At 38.4% G+C, this 22,665-nt stretch overlaps 3 protein-coding genes across 6 annotated transcripts in view; 2 read left to right on the forward strand and 1 right to left on the reverse strand.

The window, feature by feature from the left end:
- cacna1db (calcium channel, voltage-dependent, L type, alpha 1D subunit, b) overlaps positions 1-4,056 on the forward strand; it is a 153,515-nt gene extending 149,459 nt beyond the window's left edge. The window contains exon 52 of the mRNA XM_056384105.1: positions 109-4,056. Coding sequence (XP_056240080.1) covers positions 109-414 — 306 coding nt within the window. The 3' untranslated portion in view covers positions 415-4,056. The remainder of the gene's footprint in view (positions 1-108) is intronic.
- On the reverse strand, positions 3,960-15,952 carry chdh (choline dehydrogenase). Its single transcript, XM_056384106.1, has 10 exons — positions 15,903-15,952; positions 14,138-14,574; positions 13,486-13,716; positions 12,122-12,288; positions 11,848-11,999; positions 10,858-10,987; positions 10,552-10,686; positions 9,302-9,444; positions 7,921-8,023; positions 3,960-7,494 (listed from the first exon to the last, which is right to left on the reverse strand). Exons 2-10 carry the CDS (start codon positions 14,569-14,571, stop codon positions 7,076-7,078), a joined length of 1,914 nt encoding a protein of 637 aa, XP_056240081.1. The 5' UTR covers positions 14,572-14,574; positions 15,903-15,952; the 3' UTR covers positions 3,960-7,075.
- Positions 15,953-15,992: 40 nt separating this feature from the next.
- On the forward strand, positions 15,993-21,665 carry LOC130174367 (uncharacterized). 4 transcript variants are annotated; one of them, XM_056384101.1, is made up of 11 exons: positions 15,993-16,040; positions 16,122-16,191; positions 16,292-16,316; positions 16,821-16,934; positions 17,907-18,013; positions 18,162-18,294; positions 18,384-18,416; positions 18,518-18,547; positions 18,651-18,731; positions 19,224-19,498; positions 20,165-21,665. In XM_056384101.1, the coding sequence occupies exons 2-11, from the start codon at positions 16,129-16,131 to the stop codon at positions 20,573-20,575; spliced, it is 1,272 nt and encodes a 423-aa protein (XP_056240076.1). In that variant the 5' UTR covers positions 15,993-16,040; positions 16,122-16,128; the 3' UTR covers positions 20,576-21,665. The 4 variants fall into 4 exon arrangements, with proteins under 4 accessions (XP_056240076.1, XP_056240075.1, XP_056240079.1 ...); XM_056384100.1 differs by having other exon boundaries at positions 16,030-16,191; XM_056384104.1 differs by lacking the exon at positions 15,993-16,040 and having other exon boundaries at positions 16,053-16,191; positions 16,821-16,879.
- Positions 21,666-22,665: the final 1,000 nt, after the last annotated feature.

A 22,665-nucleotide genomic window follows, 5' to 3' on the forward strand; every position in this document is an offset into this window, starting at 1 on the left:
ATGCTGACAGATTCTGACAGGTGATGCCTGATGTAAGCTTACTGATAAAATCATTCTTGTCATTTCACCAGTTTTCAGCTGTGATGATTTTTTTCTTGTGGTTCTCAGGTATTGATCTCTGAGGGTCTGGGGAAATACGCCAAAGACCCCAAGTTTGTGTCAGCGACCAAACATGAGATTGCGGATGCCTGTGAGATGACCATTGACGAGATGGATAGTGCTGCTAGTAATCTTCTGAATGGGAGTACGGGTAATGGCAACAATGGGGGGACAGGGAACGTCACCTCAGACCCACATGCCGCCACACATTTTAGAGACTGCAGTATCCGTGACTACAGCGATGAGGAGCCGTACATGGCTATGAAATGCGAGGAGGACTTAACAGATGAGATGATATGCATCACGTCACTATAGCAGCGGCTCACAGCGGATTATTTCGGGTTTTTTTTTATTGAATTTTCATTTCTGCTCCACATTTAGGGGACATCTCTGTTCAAGTGCGTCCTGCGTCCGACAGAAAAAAACGTAAAACATGAACAGATAAGAGAACAAAGTGCCTTGTTTTCTCTTTCTGTGAAGTGGAAAATGGAAATGCCAGAGGGATGAGAAAAATGGTCATATTCATGGAAAAGCTAGGATGAATTCAGCAAATATTGAAACCAGTGGGCAATCAAACTACCTGCCAGGATTCATCACACTCCTTTTAAGTTGTTTTCCATTTTTTCAATTATTAACAGTGAATTGATGGAGCAGAATAATCTGGCAGCCTCACAAAGCCAGCCCAAAGCTTGTCAAGTTAATTTTCCCAACAACATCCACTGAATCCAGCAGCTAAAAGCCCGACAGTATGGGGAGTTGTGTGCAGTCTGTAAGTGCTTGGTTGTGTGTGCTTGGTTATGCGTACATATGTATTTTTGTTTTGTCTCTGGTCTCCAAAACACAGGATCTGGCAAAGAGTAGCAGTTTAAATTTCACAGTTTCAGCTTTAGTGTGAGGCCATTTGCATCCATAAAGTACTGTTTGAACAATGTTGGGATTGTTGGCCTGTCATTGTTCTGCTGGACGTTCCTAAAGCTATGTGACTTTGCATAAGCAAGGCCATGACTCCCACATTGTTGTGTGCCACTGTTCTAAACACTCACAGACTACACTGTGTGAAATGTTTCATGCAAAACAGACTTTACCAAAAAAATTAAAAAAAAAAAAAAATTTTCCACAACATTCTGTCCTCCAGTTTGAACATCAGAGACAAACACCAGTGACAGGCCAGTGAGTGAGCCTTGACATCTTAAAAAATAAGATAAAATATGTGAGCTGCCTTTGCAAAGCTGCATTTCTCCTGTCCAATGATTCCAAGATTCCCTGTATTCAAGTTTCATCTCATGTATACACTATGTGTGATCTTAACCTTTCATTGCTCATAATAACAGACACAGTTTTGATCTGCTGCTCATTCCTCACATTATATTTTGGTCTCTATAACTCAGATAAGACAAAAAAACCAAACACAAAAACAAACAAACAAACAAACAGAAAATCCTCAGTTTATCACATAGTTTATTTCAACTCATCTCAGCAAGAGCGGAAAGCAAGCTGATCCATAAGCCATTCCACCCGGTGAATCTGGGAGCTGCTCTTGGTCACCAGTTCAGGGTTTCAGGGTTTAAATGTTGCTCGTTTCCAGTTTTGACTTGAAAAGGAAATCACATATCAGTGAGAAAGACTTTCTCCTCAGGCATATCCTTCTGTTTCATGTGTATGCTGAAATGACACACACAGAAACATGTTGTAAGTCTTTCCCCCCTTTATACCAACAAAACACCTACTTAACCAAAAACGTACACACTTTTTAATTTTACTGCTTTGACCATTATGAAAACAAAGAAAAATGAAGTTATTACAATATCACAGACTTATTTCTATAGTGATCGCTAACCCAAAGCCCCTTGAAAACTGTGAGTAAAGACTGTTAAGGCTCACTCAGAATATGCAAGGATTCCTTACTCACACTCTTTCACACATTGTTGAAAAAGTGCCAGCCCTATGACACATACAGTATAACACTGCGTCATGTGAGACTTACCAGTATGGTATGTTTCAGTGCTGCATGAAACTTTGATTAATAATATGTTTTTACAAGGCAACAAAGATTATCCAGAGATTCCTTCGTCATAGCTGAAGCCATATTTGGCTCAACACTTTTTGGTGTTCCCTTGAATCTATTGTCACATTCAATGTGCTTGTTCTCTCTGGCACCTGAGTGCTTGTTTCATGATGAGTCAGATGAAGTAAACAGATCAAAACACACCATAGAAATATATATATATATATATATATATATATATATATATAAAATTTATTTATTTATTTATTTATTTATTTATTTTTTTTTTTTCCTGACAATATATAAATTAAGTATATTGTTGTTGAGTGTATATAGAGTGTTCTTGGAGTGAAATGATTGATGTTAACTGCTGGTGTTTATTTGTAGGATTTCTTTTTGTTCCAGCACCAGTTTGAGTGCACAAGATGTCCAAAGCAGCTGCTTGTCTGAAAGGAGAACTACGCAACATGCTCATAGGTAAAAACACTGATGAGAGGCAACATTTCTCACCTGCTATTCTGCACATCAGCTCCACCACTTTCCAGTGTTTGTCTACCACTGCCACATGTAAAAATGTCCTCAGGTCAGCCTTTAAAAACCCAGGGTGATCATGCTTTTCTTTTTTTCTCAGTCTAAATACTGTTGTCAGGGCAAACAAAGGGCTCCTTCAAATATAAAACCAAATCAAGTGATCAGTGAGTGCATTTACATGCACAATATTCCAATGATTTTCCAAATCATTTTTTAATAAATAATAATTTTTCATTTTTAAATGTTTTCTCTGAGGTGTGCACCAGTTCTTCTGGTGCACAATGTCTGAACATGATTGATGCAGATACTGAGACGAAAGTTTGCTGTTCGGTGTTGTGATGATACAGTTTATATACATATTAATCTCACCTGAAACAGGACATGAGCTGGTATTTGGAAAACTCTTTGCATGTACTGTAAGTGCACTCCTCTCTTCTCTCCAGAAGATTTATATATACAGGATTTAGTGGCCAATACTGCTGATAAATATGACTTCTGCATTTTCTAACTGCATGTAAATTGTGTTTAATTAAGACCTTTAACAAATATTATTGCTATTACCTCGGTACCTATCCAGGTGTGTTGGTTAATGTGTCAGGGAAACTGTGTGGCAATGGCTGAATTTCCACAAAATGAAAGTAAACTTGTTTCTAAAGTAGTAATAATGTAAAATGCTTTCATATTCATAGTTTTCTCCTGTGATTGATCTGATTGGCCACATGGGTGTTCCACAACTCTACATTATGGTTGGTTAATGATTATTTAAGAAGCACACTGAGATGTTAAAAACCTCTAAAGACAGCAAAGTAATCTCAGTGCTCAACTGATGTGATTTCTGGAATGCGCAGTGCTGAAATCTTAACAACCAGCTTCAGAAAAAGAATCAAGAATCACACAATTCGCATACAGAAATCACACATTTTCCACTTTGAAAATCTCATCATTTTGTGTAAATACAGCCAGCAGATTCTGTTTTACTGTCTTGGATTCTAATGACGTTTTAAATGAAAAGTAGAGTAATTATGAGCACTTCAAAAGCCATATTACACACATGCTGTGAACAGATTTAGATTTTTGCTGCATATCCCTCTGAAACTGCCGAGCAGTAGATTATGCACCCTGCAGAATGCAGAGCTGCAGCGTCTTGTACCGTGTGATTGACACTCTGGTTGTTTTGGGGATTAAACCTGTCATGGTTTCTGTGAATTACGTCCCTCCTGCTCAAGAGTCGGCCATGTTTTCCTCAGCTCCTGAAGTTTCTGATCTCTGACTGACATTTACACAGTGATCATGGGGAGGACAGTGATGGGCGACACAGATAGTAATCACTTGATCAATACCAAATGTTTTATTAAATTGAGTGTTTCGGTGTCATCATTAATTGGTTTTACAAACAAAATAAAAATAATGACAAAGATACAGTTCAGATTTACTTCATGAGTCAATAAAACCTCTCGACTTTTCAGGAACAACTTTCCAGATGTGTCCAAATTTTCATTAAAAGAAGCGAAATGACAAAATTTGCCAACCCAAAGCTTTGTTGTGCAACACACAGCTTTATTTTTTGTACTGTTGCACTGCTTTACAGATGCTTAGGAAATGACAACAATGTATAAAATCTGCACAGTGTTTGTAAAAAGTAAGTGAATTTAAACATTTCTGCTTTCTACCCATTTGTTGTATGAAAATTAAAAAAAAAAATATAGCACTTTGTAGCATAAGTACTTGTACCTTAGAATTTGTTCTAATCAACACAAAAACCCTGTTTTGTACATATGAATTCTCGCCTGAAATGAACCTGCTTAGGATCTTTGTTAGGACTGTTGTCCAGCTCTATGAATTTTCACAATCATTTCCCCTTTATGATCCATGTGTTACTCCTTCATTAAGACACAAGTGATATAAACATTCAAGAAATATTGTACAAGGCTGCATATAATGTAAACAATAACTGTCATGAATGAAGCTGAGCTAGGAAACTTCATAGCGTAGTGCAAAGCTTAATAAGACACTATTAGATTTCATTTTAGCATTTGGCTGTTTCCATTAGAGCTGATAACAAAAAAAATGAATTTAATTTCAAGAAAGATTTTCAGTGTCTCAAAATTAAAAATCTGCTCAACTCTAATGTTATCAGAACTGGTTGAACCAAATCGAAATCGGTCACATACTGTATTCACAGAGATTATCATTCTTAACAAGGTCATTTGATCTGATCAGTTACACATAATCATTTTCAAAACCTTATTTGTAAACATAGAAAAACGTGATGTCTACAAAGATCTTTTTAGTTTTTAGACAATATTAAAATATAGTGTTTTCAACACAATAATTACCCAGATTTGATAGTCTGAGATTTACTTTCTATTTATTGCAACAGCCGCCAGACTAGCCAGAAGTAAAAGCTTGATCATTCCACTGTTGAAATCTAGAACCATGTATAGAGTAGTGTAATAGCTTCAAGTAAGGCTATCATAGTGTAATTACATCATATTTTGGTGGGCAATGCAAATAGGCAACTGATTTTTCTTTTTTTTTTTTGTGTGGCCATTTTCATTTTGGTATCACCACAATTGGATTCTCCTCTCTCTCGTTCCTGTTTCCTTCTGTTGTGACAAGTTTGCCTGTCTAGTCTTTTTATCAACAAAGTGAGGATGTTTACCAATCACTGCGAGAAAACAAGCCCACTTTCCTGGGAAGAATATGGGTGAGTCATTTAATCTCTACTGCTGTCAGGATCAAGTCGACGTCCTGATCAGAACGAACTGAATCCATTTCTGAACCCAGACAAAACAGAAAATGAGCTGTGAGCATTTTCTTTCCAAAGATTTAAAAAACCCAAGTCAGGGGCTGTTGAGTCTGAGATAGATGTGTCTTTTGCCCTCTATTTGTTACTTATTAACTTTACCTGTTTCTTATTGGCTGGGGCAGACACACCTTGTTGTCTAATGCACATTTAATACATCAGTAACCTGCTAAACCTCAGGTTTCAACACTTGGTAGGGGTGGCATGCATACTGTGGAATTCACAAGAGAACTGATGCAATTTGCTGTCAAGCTGGAGATAAGGCTCCAAACTGTTTTAAGACTCAACTGTCAGATAAGACAAGAGATGAGGCAAAATTATTTTTTTACAGGTGGATTTAAAGAACTATTGTTTTTTAGAATCTTCACACTGTGTTAAAACGAGTGCAACAAACCTATGAAAACAGTATTTTGTCAAAGTGTTCAATCTGAAAGTTCTCAGGAAGCAACATGGATGTTATGTTTGTGATAAACTCAGATAACAGAGAAAAAACAAATAAACACTGCATGAAATGATGATCAGGCAGACAACAAGAGTCATGATCACTTCAGAGATCACATTTTTCTCTTTGTGAAACTTGAGACCCATTTAAAACATTTCACATGCTGTGGTACTTGGCTTGAATGCTTGCTGTGGGCTAAAAAAATGTTACCTAAAAAAATGTTATAGGCATTCTTTATGGATTGGATTTCTTTTAAGACTTATAAATCACTGTAGTCGGTGAAAAACATGATTCATGCACATATTAACACTAACGTCCAAGTCGGTGCATTGTTCATATTTGACAATGTAATGCAAGGGAAATTAACTAAAATTTTCTCCAGAACTATTATACATTACATCCACAGTAATTATGCAAATGCTCATCGTCTTTCCTAGCAACCACATTGTGCTGTCATGACGTTTCAGCACACAGCTGACTCTATAAATGTATATAAATGTCAGTATTTATAAAGTTGAGTCAAGTTCTATGTAAAATCAAGTGTCTTATAGAAGTACATTTAAGCACAAGTACAAATCTGTTGATCTTGGTTATTATTATCTTCGTATTGGTTAGTCCAGTCTCTTTCTGTCTGCTCAGGTTAACTGAGTTGACTCATCAAACAGTTTCAGTCATTGGTCTCACCATCGAGGTAGAAGAGGAAACCATTATCAGGGAGCCTGCAAGTTTTATCCAATCAGTTTTAAGTTTACTAAATACATATGTTATTTGCAATGGAACAAATCCAAAATCATTGAAAAAAAAAAAAAAGAAAAATATGACAAATGACAAGGCCACCGTCTCTTCATCAGAAGACAGTCATGGCAACAATTGAAATACTATTAATTTCAGATGTAAACAGCTAATATCAGCTGTATTCAACGCCATTCTGGCAATGAATTTAGATTGTGTACATCAAACCTTCATAATTATTGTTAACCTGTGACTATTGGCCACATTTTACACCGATATGTTACCTTGTGTTCAAATCAGATGTGGTGAAAGACAACATGCTCAGATTATTAATTTACAGAATCAGATCAAAAAGATAAATGATCATCTCACAATCAAGAACACGATAAGTGGTTCACTGCTGTTTTTGCCTATTGTGTTAAGAACTGTTTCTGACCCACACATACCCATAACTCAGAATTCATCTCTGTGTGTCGAGTGTCGGCGGTTGGTACACGGGAACTCCTGGGTCGATAAGAGGCGGGCGACCTCTGATGATGTCAGCAGCCTTCTCTGCCATCATGATAGTAGGAGAGTTTAGATTCCCACTGACAATGCTGGGCATGATGGAGGCATCAACCACACGCAACCGCTCCAAACCCAGAACCCGTGTGTTTGAGTCGACAACTGCCATCGGGTCGGAGGGAGAGCCCATTTTGCAGGTGCAGGATGGGTGGTAGGCGCTGTCAGCCTTTTGGCGGACAAAGGCATCGATGGCGGTGTCGGATTGGACCTGAGGACCAGGCTGGACTTCGGGACCACGGAACGGGTCGAAGGCCTTCTGGGCAAAAATCTCTCTGGAGAGTTTAACGCACTCCCTAAACTCCCACACATCGATATCTGAGAGGAGAGCAGATGATAAAGAAGATGAACATCAAAAACTGGCTTTATAAATCAGTTTAAAATTCTGCTAAATGATCTATAAGTCAGTCAACCCAACTCCAAGCTTCAATTCAAAATAACTTTCCACATTGCTGAGATACACTTTTAGACTTTTACGCTTTTAGATGTGAATATACATTCAATATGTATTCAGAGTTACAGTAATAAAGCACAAAGTAGAATTTTTTCAAATTACTATCATCCTTCCTCTCAGCTGTCAGAAAGAAGAGTCAAAGCAGAATGTACAATTTTTACAATATACAAAAAGTACATCCAGGGACACAGATGTTCTTTGGGGAGGCCTCATAGTGATTGAGAAGACTAATGATGGAGAGATCAAAAAACCTGTGATGTTAGGTTCAGAGTTCAGAGACGGAATCTTACCAGTGGACAAATAGTTTGGCTGGAGATTCAGGTGATCCAGAGGGTTGGTGCTCTTCAGCTTCATCCAGCCGGTACTAGTGCTTCTCATTGGTCCTACATGAACCTACAACACAAACAATAAAAAACAAGTGATATTTAAAAGAGCAAGATAATTAAATAATACAATAAAGTGTAATTGTAGACAAGCATGTTTCCATTTCATGGGTTAAAATCTTTTTTTTTTTTTTTTTTTTTTTTTAAATCATGCAGCCGACAGAATATTTTTTCATCCAGACAAGTGTTCGTGGAATCTGAAGACAAACACTGTAGAGCGCACACATGTAAAACACTTCCACAAAAACAACAAGCTCGAGGTAAAAGTCAGACAAAAAGTCTGCACACTGTACTGATGGCTGCCAGCAAAGTGAATTTAACAACTCAATGTTTCAGTCTAAGAGAGATCTTCTGTCGGGGTTCTGGAAACGGCTTCAGAACATCAGCAAATGTTCTTCAAAGATCCTCCTTTTTCAAATATCATCAGGTTTTTATTTTTCAGAAAAAACCAGTGCTTGGTTCAGTGACTTGAATGTAATAGTGAAACATGAGACTTCCTGCCATAATGACTTGTACCACATAGTTTGGTATGTGAACACTATTAATACAGACTTGCAAAAGCCCCATGGTAAGCTTTACACCATCTTTGTGCAATGGAAAGTTTCTTCAAAAACAGTCATTTCCTGCTAAATGAAGAGTAAGTAGTGGTGCAAGTAAAACAACCACTATGTGATTTTGACCATGACTACATTCAGTGCATATTTGTATATACATGTGTTCTGGTTCATTGTCTTTCTAGCTGTTTAGGTAACCTGCGTTCATTAATTTGTAAAATCACAAACCTGCAGATTCTTTAACCAAAAATAACCTGATGATAATTCTGCTGAAGCCTGACATGTCTTTATATTTCCCTGTTTAGAGTTCAGACATTAAAAAATACATTGTGCACAAAATGTGGGACTCAATTAATGCTTCAGTATAAATGTCAATAGGCCAAGGCCAAACTCCTGTTGTTTCATTGACTTTCTGAGGTAACATTGGTTTTCCATGGAATGGCATGTGTGACAATGTAAACACTCCTTTGTGTCACGTGCACTGTATGAGCTTGTATTCTAGTCATGACTAACACTGGGGTAATGTCAGTGTGTACAGGTGCATTAGACTGTATATCCATTTGTTCCTTGACATTTTCTGTGAGTTAACAGCCAGAACACAGACACACATTTCTCTGTACATCAAAAGTGCCATCCACACCCATGTCAATATTAATATTACTTTCTCATTAAACCTCCATCACATTTTCTACCTGCACAAAAAGCTCCATTTCCTAAACAAAAACCACACACACCTGATACGCCTCTATCTTAGAGGCAACTCGTCCGTGATCGATGACCTGTGAGGGCAGGAAGTGAAACTGAATGTCGGGATGTGTGATGTGCGGCCGACTGCGGATGAACCCTCCACTCTCCAAGTGGGCTGTGGCTCCATAACCTAAGGGATACACACACACAGGTGACATCTATCTTTCTAACATAAGAACATATGACTCTGGGTGTTTATGGAGGTTTGTGATGAGCAGATTGTTTTTGAGATATTTCAGTCACTGTTCTTGTTTTGACTGTTGGTGTCTGTTGCCAGTGGTTCGAATTATGCAGTTTGTGTTTGTGATAGTGAATGCGTATTAGGACTTGCGACAGCCTTAAGACTTGTGTCGTTAAAAGCCTGCCCCTTCCCACTCCTGCTCCTTATTGTGAAGCTACTGTCGACACGACAGAACTTCCTACCACAATGACGTACCAAGCTTGTCCATGAGCCCACAGTCTGTATTCTGTGACAGTTAATGTAATTTCACCATATGTTTTCTGATTCCTCATTAGGACAGCTCTTTAAAAGAACTGTTGTGAAGAAAACAGCTGTGAATTACAAAAAGTAGCAACTGGGCGAACGTGTGCTGTGCTATGGTGCACAAATAGCTGGCTCTCCCTGCTCATGACTGTGTCTTACAATCAACCAGTGCTGCAGGCAAACAAACCCTGTGCAGAAGTGTCAGCCCAAAGATTCACAGCCAGCTGTTTCCTGTGTATACATAATTATCTAGCTGTAAGGACTTGTGCTTAATCTATAAAAAAGTTAGTAGACATCAGTTGGTAGGCTTATTTTTCTGTGGTTTACTTATGTTAGCAGTGCTCAGTCCGGAGATGAATAATTCCTGGAATCTGGCTAGTTATCATTTAGGTTGAGAAAAAACTGAAGACGTTATTATCAATGCGTAACATCTACAGAATAATTTATCTGCAGAGACTGTAGAAAACCATGCTGTGAATATTGCATGCATGTTAATTAGGAAAAGCAGTTTTCTTCAAACTCCATTAATGCTATATTTTAAGACAGAGTTTATATTAACCATAGCTGTCTATAACTGATATTCCCTGATCAATGAAAAGCACAGATTAAGTGAAATTTAGGGAAGGGGACTTCAAATTATATGAATACATTTCCAAAAATAAAGTGTACTTAGTGATATAATCTCACAGAAATGCATTATTTTTGAGGAGAATGTATGTGTTCCCATATACATGTGTAGGGGCCTTTGGTTACCAGTGAACAGGGTGAGCCACTCAAGGCCTATTTTGACCATGTGGAAAGGTTTTTGAGCCTTGTACAGGGTGATAGGCTCAGTGCACTGCTGCTGGACATACAGCTCCAAATGATCCTGCAGGTTACTGCCAACACCTGAGGAACAACAGGCAGAAGAATATGAGTCAATATACACAGACAGGCATTAAAACCAATCTGGTCTAAAACAGATGAAAATGAATGTGTTTGAAGTCAATTTTCTTTTTTCCATTTCAGTTCAGTTTGTTGAAATGAAAAAAAAAAATCTCTTAAGACCATAAAATGCACCTGGCAAGTGCTGAACCACAGGGATGTCAAATTGTTTCAGGTCATCGGCATTTCCTACACCAGACAGCATGAGAAGTTGAGGGGAGTTGATCGCTCCTCCGCTCAATATCACCTCTTTATCTGCAAACACCTGAGGAGAGAACAGGAAAACTGATGAGTGAATCATTCAACAAGATTAAGAGTATACACGCCATGCCAACGGTTCTGTGATCAGGCACAGCAGTGCTTTCAGAGAAATGCTAATGCCAGCATGCCAACTTGCTCACAATGACAATTGTAAAATGGAAATGTCAACCTCAAAGTCATTTGAATATACTGTCCAGGAACTGTGGAAAAATAAGTCAAAGTCATTTGAATATACTGTCCAGGAACTGTGGAAAAATAAGTCAAAGTCATTTGAATATACTGTCCAGGAACTGTGGAAAAATAAGTCAAAGTCATTTGGATTCATCCTCTGGGCAACACTGACATCTTTACCAAATTTCTTGGCAATCCATTCAGTTAGTTAGTTCACTAAAGTAGAAATCACCGCCATGTGGTTGTTTTCTCCGTGATCCAGCCAAGTTAGAGGAAATATGGTCTCCCCTTCCTGAGTTATAGCACTGAATAAAGGCCAGAAATGTTTTTGCAGAACATTATGTTGTCACTCACCTTTGACCATTTGGATATAAAATGTTATCACCTAATTTTATCCTTAGGGACATTTGAGCTAAATTGTGTCATAATTAGTGTATGAATTTGTGAGTTATGAACAAAAATGTGTTTTGTGATGTGTGACAAAAGTAATGAAATTCCCTCTGGGTGTTCCTGATATATACACACTACTTGTATGCCTAAAAATAATCTACATACAATCAAATGAAATCATGTCAAACATTCAAACATGAAAGTTCATTCCAATTTTGTGAGTTCATCAAGTTTTTATTGATATCACCTTTCACAACATAATTTTCCGCTCTTATAAAATGTTGGGAATTCTGTCCATCTTACCCTTTTCTTCTGTCCTTTCTGTATGTATTCCACTCCCACGGCACGGTTTCCATCAAACAGGATCTTGGTTGTTAGGCAGCGCACTTCCGCTTCCAGGTTAGGCCGAGCCAGAGCAGGTCTCAGGTAGGCACTTGCTGTGCTCCACCTCCTCCCTGGACAGATTTGGGCAGTGAGATGCAGACAATATCAAGGAGCGGTTCATAAAAGGCATACCGTATAAATGCTGCATATTTAATTATATCCTTTTATTATAGTAATTTTATTTTCAAAAAACCTTTAAAAATGGTCATGTCCATCCAGCCCAAGCCTTCCTGTTGGTATCCATTCATGTCATCAGTGAAGGGGTACCCTGCCTGCTGCCCCGCCTCAATAAAAGCCTTGTGAAGAGGATGGCTGGTCTTCCCTCTGGACACATGAAGAGGTCCACTGCCACCTCGGTACCTACAGTACACATAAGAAGCACAAAGTTAACATTTCACCAAGATGAGAACAGTTCCATTTGAAAATACAACATAATTTGTCTGTAGGAATTATGTTCAGGTAATCAGTGATCAATACTGCAAAGATATTAATCATTATAATATCGGCAGTGCTACCTTTCTGCCGACAGCTGTGTACATTTCTCAGAACTTTATTTTGTTTACTTCCATGACAGTTCTCCAGTCAGAGCTTATGAATAAATAGTGATGACAGGGTCCCCACAAAGATTGAAAAACAGATGTGCTAAGACCCTTCTACCTACACTTACTCGGAGGAAGAAAAAATATTTATCTTTCTAACATCTATCAGATCAAAACCATTTCTGAAGCTGTTTGTTAACATTTGACACATATAAAGAAGCATGTGAAAATACAGTAGCTATGCTCACTGGGACTGATCTGAACTCCCAATTCTCATATACTATACTATTATATATTTATAGCTAATGTATCTGTATAAGGCTGATCTAACATAAGCCTTTAAATGGAGACTTCACAGGTATTCTAAACCTGACATCATGCTCTTTTAACTAAAATGTGAAGCGGTTTGCACCTCAACAATTCCTGAATACCGACAACAATAGGGCTTGGCACTGACCTCATACTGAGTATGTGTTTATTATGCTGCAAAGTTTAAACACATACAAATGGACATGATTTGGTGCTTTATTACTCACTGGAAGCATTTCATTAATCCAATACTGAAAGATTAGCTTCCCATGGAGGTAAGGCATGACAGACTTCTTATCCAGTCTCTGACAGATTAAAACACATTCACTAAATGTACAATAACATCTGTCTTTCACTATAACACAAACATATGTATCACTTTCACCTGTGATATCTTATTTCCAAATCATGCTATTTTTAACAAGTATGTAAATGTGTGAGCTGCTATCTACATCCTTCATTTGACTGGCCAGGTTGGCCAGTTTCTTGCACTGAAATTAGATTGGTGATGCGCTCACTCTCATGTTTTCAGATCGTCACTGTGTCATTGCACATTGATAAGACACTTTCTGATTACTCATGATGCATTTTGAAGCCCTAACATGACTGAAGGATTCCACTTCAAACTTGGTCCCTGCATATTAAAATTATCTGGACATAAATCAAAAGGTACTAAAAAACAAACCCTCCAGATATTTTTGTTAGGTACCTATTTTCTCCATGCTCATGGGACTGAGCTTTCCTGAAGTAAGGCAGACAGTGTTCATAATCCCAGCCCTCAGCCCCCTCTCGCTGCCAGCGGTTGTAGTCTTCAGCATGTCCACGGATGTACACCATAGCGTTGAGTGAAGAGGACCCACCCCAAACACGGCCCCTTGGCCAGTACATCACCCGGTTGTCCATGTGGGTCTGAGGTAAAGTATGGTAGCACCAGTTATACCTGAAGAGAAACGAAAAGAAATACAGCCTGGCGTCAACTGGAGCAAATATCTGTATGTGTACTGCTTATGAAAAACAAGTCTAATAGTAGTGTCTTGAGATAACTTGTGCTTTGGCTCTACATAAATGAAAATTGACTTGACTTAATACATATTTATGTCAGGACTGATATCAAATTACTGGACCAGTATGTTGCATTAAGGTGATAAATGTTATGATGTTTGTTGATGATTAATTTGTTAACATAAACGTGTCACTTAAAAGTCACATAAAGTCAAAATGTTACACATTTTCAACACTTCAATGTAAACATTGACGTAATTTGTGTTTGCAGACAAACAAACTGTGTACTGTCTAATAATTAACGACGGACACTAAGGCAAAACCAGTGAAAAACAACTGAAATAATTTAACTACTGTACTTGTCATCACAAAGGTTGTAGGTCAGCGCAGCTGGCATGTGGATCTTCCATGACAGTCGTAAACTGCCTAGCAGCATGTCCTTAGGCCCAGCCTCCAGCAGCAGCACAGACTCATCGGCATCCTCTGTGAGACGGTTGGCGAGGACACAGCCTGCTGACCCCGCCCCAACAATTATGTAACTGTAAGATGGTTTTTTCTGGTATGGTGATGATGAAGAGTTGCAATGAGCAGCTGAGGCACCAAAGTATCTGTAATGGCTGGTGGAGGAACAGGAAAAGGAAGGCCCAATGGTTTGGGTCTCGGGGACAAAGTGACAAAAACATGTGCTGCCCCTCATAAATCTCCCCTGAGTCGCAGTCAAAACTCGTCGGGCACCAGTTTGGCCTAATGTGGCCAGACACAACATCCTGGTTCTGGAAGGGCTTTTCTTCATTCACTAGAAATCACAACAACACACATTTAAGGACATACTGGAATGGGCAGGCTGAATCTGGAATCACAATGAAAATTTCCATATCAGTTGATATCGATATTTATCACGACAAATGCCACATCGTTATTTCTTTCAGCTTTAAGAGCTGATTTTTGCTCCTGAGTGAAAGTTGAAGAAATCAGACAGTCAATTGTGGTTTTAAATTGTTCTATTTAGTCAGAACATGACAAAGAGCAGAACATTTAAAAACTCTGAGGTACAAACATTCAAAATATGCATGATTAAAATCAAAATCCTTTTCAGTCCTTTTTACTCAAAGTAAATAGAAAATAAAGCTCTGCAGTGTGATACAGCACAGGTCATATGGCTCAGACTGCAAAATAAATACAAAAATAAAGAGACCATTCTGTGGTGAAGATCTGCACTGGCCTGGCGCCAGTTTGGGCCTGTAATTTCTTACTTTCTGTGTGTTCTATGGGTGATATTGTTTGAAATGATGAAACAGGTTTGTGGTGTTGCCTGACTTTGATGGAATGTGTCAGTTTGCAGTGCACATTGCTGTTTTTTTGTCGTACTATAAATAGCCAAAACATCTCCAAACTACTGAAGTTGAGCGGCCTCTCTTGTCGACCATATGTTCGTCCCCCGAGCTGTGTTCTGCTTTTTTCTGCAATGTCGCAAAATGTTAAGGAGCAAAGGTTGCTACGAACTCTCTGGTCTTGTCGCTCAGGCCACGCAGGGAGGGATAACTAGGTCATATCAATAAACCAGGCACTCACGAGCAGTGCTGGTGTCAACCTGACCTCAACAAACAGCCAGAAATAATAATAAAGTAATGAACTGAGACATCAAATAAGTCACAATCGGGAAAGACTTCGATACTATAACTTTCACTAACCTTTAAACTCATCTTTTAAGACCATTTTGAACGAAATGTTAACGGTGAAAGGCCAACTTCGTAACCGCGATCTTATCAGAATAACAGTTAAGGGTCTGTGGGTCTACTGCAGCACATAGCTACATGTGTTGACGCATTTCCTCTACATTAAAACATACTTTAATTGCTTCAGAGGCATCAAGAAAAGACGTTAAAACTGTATTTCAAATCTTTAGAGGGGATAGGCAAATGGTGACGGCAGTGTTAAGACTTATTTCAGGACTTCACCGTTACTGTTTGTTTAGATTTGCTAGTATGTCCGCAGGTCGTGCAAACCGCCGCCTGCAACTTTACAAACACTAAACCCAAGTGGTGTCGAAGTAGTTTAATGTAAAGACACAGTGACGGACACTGTGAACAGCTGAATTAATGAGCAGAAAAGTGCTGAGCTTACCTCTGTGACTGGAGTTCCGCACCAACTCCAGGCAGCGAATAACGGTTGGGGGGCGGGGCTTGGCAGGCTGTATTTATAGTTAACGAAACCGAACCGGTGTCGCTGTATCTGAAGATTTATTCAGCAAGTGCACTGCAGGTAGGACGGTACACAGATGAGTCAATGCTGAAAATGCTGTGGATAGTTTATTTTAGTTTATTTTATTTTATTTTATTTCAGTTGCTCCATGATGTGGCGAGTCGCGTTTATTTTTTTCTATGTCCAGGCCAAAGTGATGTCACATGAAATTGTAAGTTATTGATTTTAACAGATGAGCCATTAATTGTTTCACTTAAAATTAAAAATGATGAAAATAATTTAAGTGATGTATTTCTGGGATTTGTTTGCAGAAAGTGGAGTGTCGTGAATTTCATAGTAAGTTGTGATGTTTTATTCATACTGTGGATGAGAGTATCTCGAATGTCAATAATATGACATTATGTATGTTTTAAAAGCTGTTGCCACTGTAGAGTTTGACTCAAATAGGTATTTGTTGGCCGGTGCAGACACCAATATCTGTTAAGCTACCAGTTAACGATACGTTGTACTGTTAGATTCATTTTGATTCTCCAAAGCTACCAGCTTTCTTTCTTGCATGAAAAACCCTTACATAACATTTCCCATGAAGTTATTTTAGGGCTGTTATCTCAGTGGAAAGTGGAACTTCCATTACCTTTGAATGTAACCCACCAGAAAAAGTTAATAAGAAATAGAATTGCATTGCCAGCTTTATATCTATCGCTAGGCAACAGAAGTTTATTAAAAATGTCTGACTGATGAAATTTAGTAAAAATCTGTAGCCACTCAGGTGTTCAACAGCTCTAGAGTTCACATTATCAGTGTGTGGAAAATGATCATCAAAGTTGTCTCTTGTTTCAGATTTCCCTCCAACCAGTGATACCTCTCCGTCTCTCCTGGCAGCTCTGAGAGTGGAGCAGGTGACAGTGGGACAACAAGATATGCTGAACATCAGCTGGGCAATCAGCATTGATGGTAGAAAACAACCACATGATGTTGTTCACTTTAGTAATGTTTTGCTAATGCAGGTAACCAAACACTTAAAACACATCAGCAGCACAAAAGGAGCAGAGCTCTCTGTCATGGCACCTTCAAATTTAATTATTAAATATATTTTTTAATTACAAGACAGTATGTTACTGATTATCACTGACTATCTGCTAAAACAGCAAAAGGTGTTACACAAACAATGTTTGTCCCATAACATCAGAGATTTCTTGGATACTCCTCATTTTAATTACTTGACAAACAGAACTTTAGTCTGATTTGGGTGACATTGGACTAGACTGAAGGTAAAAATGTCCTGTGTATAATCAAACAGAATAGAATAAGCTCGTACAGTGTGTGTAGCAGGTATGAGGCAGAAGGAGCCCCCTAATGGTAGAGAAACAATAAGGCAGTCAAATTCATGTTCAACACCATCTTATGTTGAACATTAAAAATAATAAATAAGACCTGGATAGGCTGACCTTCACAGCAGTGTAAATAAACTGTATTTATATTCATTGGAATTGAAGGACACTGACTGACAATATCTGAAAGCCAACACTGACTCACTTATATTTTGTCCTCAGTTGAATAAAGAGAGATCAACAGCGGGTGCTGATGTATTTTAGGGCAGTGAAGGTAGGAGATAGGAATAATCCCCTGGGGTCTAGCTGCTGCTGGTGGGAGACTAAAGCCAGATGATGAAAAATGGAACCTCTGGATCCTGGATTGTCCTGTAGGATAAGGTGGTGATGGACATGTGGGGATTGGTTTGGGGGTTGCAGGCAGAATGATCATTGGCCAGATACACTGATGTGAAAGAGAAAGTGATGGAGTAGATGAATGTAAAAGCAGGACAATAGCAGGAATTCCCAATAGATGGAGAAGTGAGAGGGGACATCTTCCTTATTGAATTATCCCTAAAGCCATTAAACTTTGTTATGTTTTGTCTCTCTGCAGCTAGTATTGAACATCTGATGGGCACGTTGATCAAGACGGGGGAATCATCGTACCTCTGCAAATACAAGCCACATTTAGGCAGAGCAGACATCACTGCATCAAAGCAGGTGCAACAGATAGAATCTTAACTAGAACTGATAAGACATTCCTGTGTTTTAACTGTGAGCATTAGTTTGAAATGATGGACCTACAAAAGGATGTGTGACGTTGTAAAGATTAAAATAACTGCAATGACTATCATCTTTTCAAATCTAGCAATGGTTTCATCATTTAGTAAAAGCAAGCTATGGCTCCATTCTCATCCAAGCTACCAATCTCCCTTTGCCTCCGCTGGGGAGTGGCCCCTCTTATAAGTATGAAAGGATTATGGTATCTCTTCAAAAACAGAGTACGTTTTTTTATTCCCAACTTTATTGATCCTCAGCAACAGATTAAATGTATAAAAGTATTAAAATGTCTTCTCTGTTTTCTTTGCAGGTGTTACACCAAAGTCTACTCAAGTTCCTACAGGTGAGCACTCACATTTGCTTGTGCATGTTTGTAGGTGTATGTAATGTATAATACTTTATAACAAAAATGTTGATTATTTTCTTTGACACTACTTTGTATAGATTACACTCCGGTTGAGATCACTACTTCACGTAAGACCCCCCAGTTACTTAAAGTACTATCAGTTTATTCACTAAATCAGTTCAATATTACATGAAGTGAAATAAGGAATGTGTTTTGTGTTTGTCCGTGCAGCTTTGAGAACAGAACGTGTCACTGGAATCATTTTTGGAGGATTGATCGGTTTGATGACCCTTAGTTTCTGCTACATAATCTGTAAATACAACATTTTTTAAACATGAATTTAATGTTAAATTGCAGATAACTGGGAATAGAGTCTCAACTTAATGCTCTCTTCTTCTATGTGTTCACAATATGGTTTATTTCAGTTTAAAATGTGTTATACCAATGCCATAATTAGAAATGCACAGGCACAGGCTTACCCGCCAATCTTGTATACATGCTTTGAATATGTCCTCGGTCATTACAGAATTGCAAAATGCTCTCCAACTCATTTATGACAATCTCACTTTCACATTGCAAAGGAGTTTAGCTTTAACTACTCTTTAACTACTGGTTAAATGTCTTGTCATCTTGCAGTGGAGACATGCTTCAACTTGGAGACACTGAAACATATCAAGTTTTGTCTCACTACAACATTTCTTTACAAATTTGGGAATCCCCTCTAGATTATCTAAGATGTTTGACAATGCTGCCCAGTTCTGAAGATAGTTAACCTCTCCTTTCCAATGTTTTCTTACATCCCAGATAAAAGCTGTGGTGTCAACATTGCCAAATCATTTGGTTTCAAAAGTTTACCACAATCTCCCATGGTTCCTGTCCCTGTGCTGGTGGTGTACCCTGCTGAGAACTCGGCCTTCCAGCGGGCCGTGGTGACCCTGGCAGAGTTCCTGCAGTGGCACGGCAGTTGTAATGTTGCTATCGACATGTGGCAGCAGGGTAAAATTGCAGAACTGGGGCCAATGCGCTGGCTGGCAGAACAGGCCAAGGCTGCAGAGCGAGTGCTCATCATCTGCCCACAGGTGCAATTTGTCATTTTTATCATTTATTTCTTGCTGTTGGACTAGGAGCGATTCTAGTGACGATGCATTTTTATTGTGTTGTTGCTTGCATGATGTCACCTGGGGCCATATTACAGAAACTTCCTAACTTGCAGATCCTATCGTAACTGTTTGCTAACCATGGTAATAAGCGTTAGGACCTGATTTAGCAAAAAAACCATTACAGATGTCAATTTTCCCATCCTAACTTAAGATAAGAAAAGTGTATTACACAAGCTTCCTAACTTCCCAAAATCTCAACTCTTCTAACTTTAGCATAAAAATCTGCTCTCTATCTTTATGTAAGACTAAAGATAGGAAGATTCTGTAATAATCCTGCATGTTTACAGCGAGAAAAAAAAGGAGAATTTAACTATGTTATCTTTTACATTTAGTGATTTACTTTATAGACATAATCTATGCTCTAGCAATATCTAGCAAAGTAATATTATTGTATTAATATCTGGATAAGATTCTTTAACAATACAGAGTAAAATACCCCAGTGCTAAACAGTGTGGTTGCAGTGATGAGTAAGGAGTTGACCTCTGGGCAAAACACATGCATATATGTGCCTGAAATTTCCTCAGGGCAATCCTTGACATTTTGCATGCTTACTGTCCTTTTCTTCTTCTCTTCGCTCATCTCAGCCCTCTTCACAGCCCAGCCACTCTTCTCCCGACTGCAGCCTCCCAGAACCCTCAATCCCGGCTGCAGCTCATGACCTTTACCCCCTCATTCTCAACATGGTGGCCGGCCACGCAAAGAGTGCCAGTGACCTGGGTAAATTCTGGGTTGTTCAGCTGGCCGAGCAGAGCGACAAAAGGCCTAGTAACTTGTCGCTGGAACTGAGGGCCTGCAAGACGTTTTGTTTGATGAAGGATTTGAAGAAACTGTGCAGGAAACTTCACACTCACAGGAGTGACGAGAAGAAGATATCAGATCTGATCTTCAGACCAGGGATTTCCTACAGTGAAAAGAGCACAATGGAGTTAAGAGAAGCAGTAGAAAAGCATTTCCAGAGAGGTGGAACTACTGGGACTCTGGTCACCTCTGTTTGAACAGCTGTAATGAGAATATTTAGATTGATATGGACAATGGATCAGAATACTTTTTATTAGTGAATAGCCAATTCTCCCATTATTCTTACTCTTTTGTAAAATGTAAAAGAATTTATATTTAGTTTTTTACAGATGACAGACCTATGCTTTTTTAAGTTATCAAAACTTCTGTTTAGACACAGCAGGGCTGATACATGTCTTTTTTTTCATTTTATTTAGTTTTTCTAGTGGTGTAGGAACCCGCCTCAAACACACATTGATAGTTGTTCATCTGTTGTCATCATCATGTACAAATTGTAAACAGCCTCAAGGCTGGTGAACACCGCCTCAAAGAAAGAAACGGGCAACAAAGAGGTTGTGTTGTTGCTATTTTGTATAAAAGAATCAAGAAATGTATTTATTTGTTGTATGTGTTTGTCGTATTCCTTTTTCTACAATCCTTAAATATTAATTATCAAGAGAAAGAAATGTGAGAAAGAGGTTTGCACTATAATTCATTTTCTAAATAGCTTCCATTTTTGCCACAGGATATTTTGTTTGATTTAAAATTTAAAGGTGTAATGTGCAAGACTTGCTCCACCTCCATAGGGCGCAGCATTTCACCTCTTTGCCCCTGTCCAGTTAAACATGTTGTTTTCCTAATGTTCCTTATAATTTATTATTTATATTTGCATTTATTGTTGATAGTTAAAATTGTTCATAGCACTGAAACAAATTATGTAATACAAACAGTATGTTTTTATTTACCTATAAACATATGAAGGCAAGGGGATACTGCATGACACATGAGTGTCAGGCTACAGCAGCATGAGGAAGGGATGATGACATCATCACAATAAGGTTTGTTGCCAGGTAGTTCTTTACTTACAAAGTATTTGGCTTGGTGTTTGGTGCAGTATCCAATTAACACGTTTATAGGAAATAACAATAAAAAGATAAAATACTGCAACAGTCAAAAAGATAAATATAGATAGATACACATGTTAAAAAAATGAAAAAAAATGTGTACAAAAGTTGACAAAACCTCTGCTGAGCATGATGTGCAAAAGATCACAGTAAAGACAATATCTGTTCTATGCAGAGATAATGATCCAAGGTGTTACTGTAATTTGGATGTTGATGGTTGATGAGGCCAGATGCAGAAGAAGGGCAGGTGAATTCTGGTTTCTGGTACAGAAAAATATATAAGATAGGACAAGTTGTTTAGATCATACATGTTCTTTATATTCAAACATGTCTATTGTGTGTGTATAATAAATAGTAAGGATAGATATGAATATGCTAAAATAAATACAGTATTAGGCAGTGGATCCTGAACCCGCTGGTTCTTGATCAAACAGTCTCATTGTCTTACTTGTAAAAGAAAAGTTACTGACGTAACTAACTGGACAACAGTTGCAGGAACAGGCTAAATTCTACTAAACCGTTAAAACGTCTGCCGACATCATCAATATCGTACATTTATGCCACTTGAAATGTTTGTCGGGACAGTTTGTCATTTGCACTAATGATACTTTTTGTTACAGACCAACATAAGATGTTACCCACCAGTCTAAAAGAAAAGCTGTAGCTCGGAATCAAACCGCATCTCCATTCGTATGGAGCTGTCTCCAGCGGTGGAAAGCCAGTCCAAGATTCACTTGTGTTCTCCTTCTTTTCTTTGACATTGAATGTGGTTTCTTGACGATAGGTGGTGAGTGTGATGTTCAGTTACCTATAGCCCGTACCTTTCTAGGGGCTACAGGGATGTCTATTTCTTTACCTGTTCTATTTCTTTAAGTAGTTTGTTCTTTTCTAGGTATTAAGAGAAAATAGGTATTAAGAGAGTATTGCTGTCACCGCTGGGTTACAGCAGAGCAAAACCAGAACAGATTCCACAACATCCGCATCCCAAACTGTCTGTAATAACGATTCCCACTGAACCCCAGGAAAATCAGCTTGTATTTGTGTCAAATTTACCCAGTTTGTAATTTGCCAGACTTTGAAATCAGTCTGTTTAGTACCTTAAACATGTTCTTTACCACTTATCTTTGTAGGTCTTTCTAACCAAAAATAAGTCCTAATTCCTTGAGTTTCTACATTTTCAACCA

Source organism: Seriola aureovittata, chromosome 9, assembly GCF_021018895.1.
Source record: "Seriola aureovittata isolate HTS-2021-v1 ecotype China chromosome 9, ASM2101889v1, whole genome shotgun sequence".
Taxonomy (NCBI): domain Eukaryota; kingdom Metazoa; phylum Chordata; class Actinopteri; order Carangiformes; family Carangidae; genus Seriola; species Seriola aureovittata.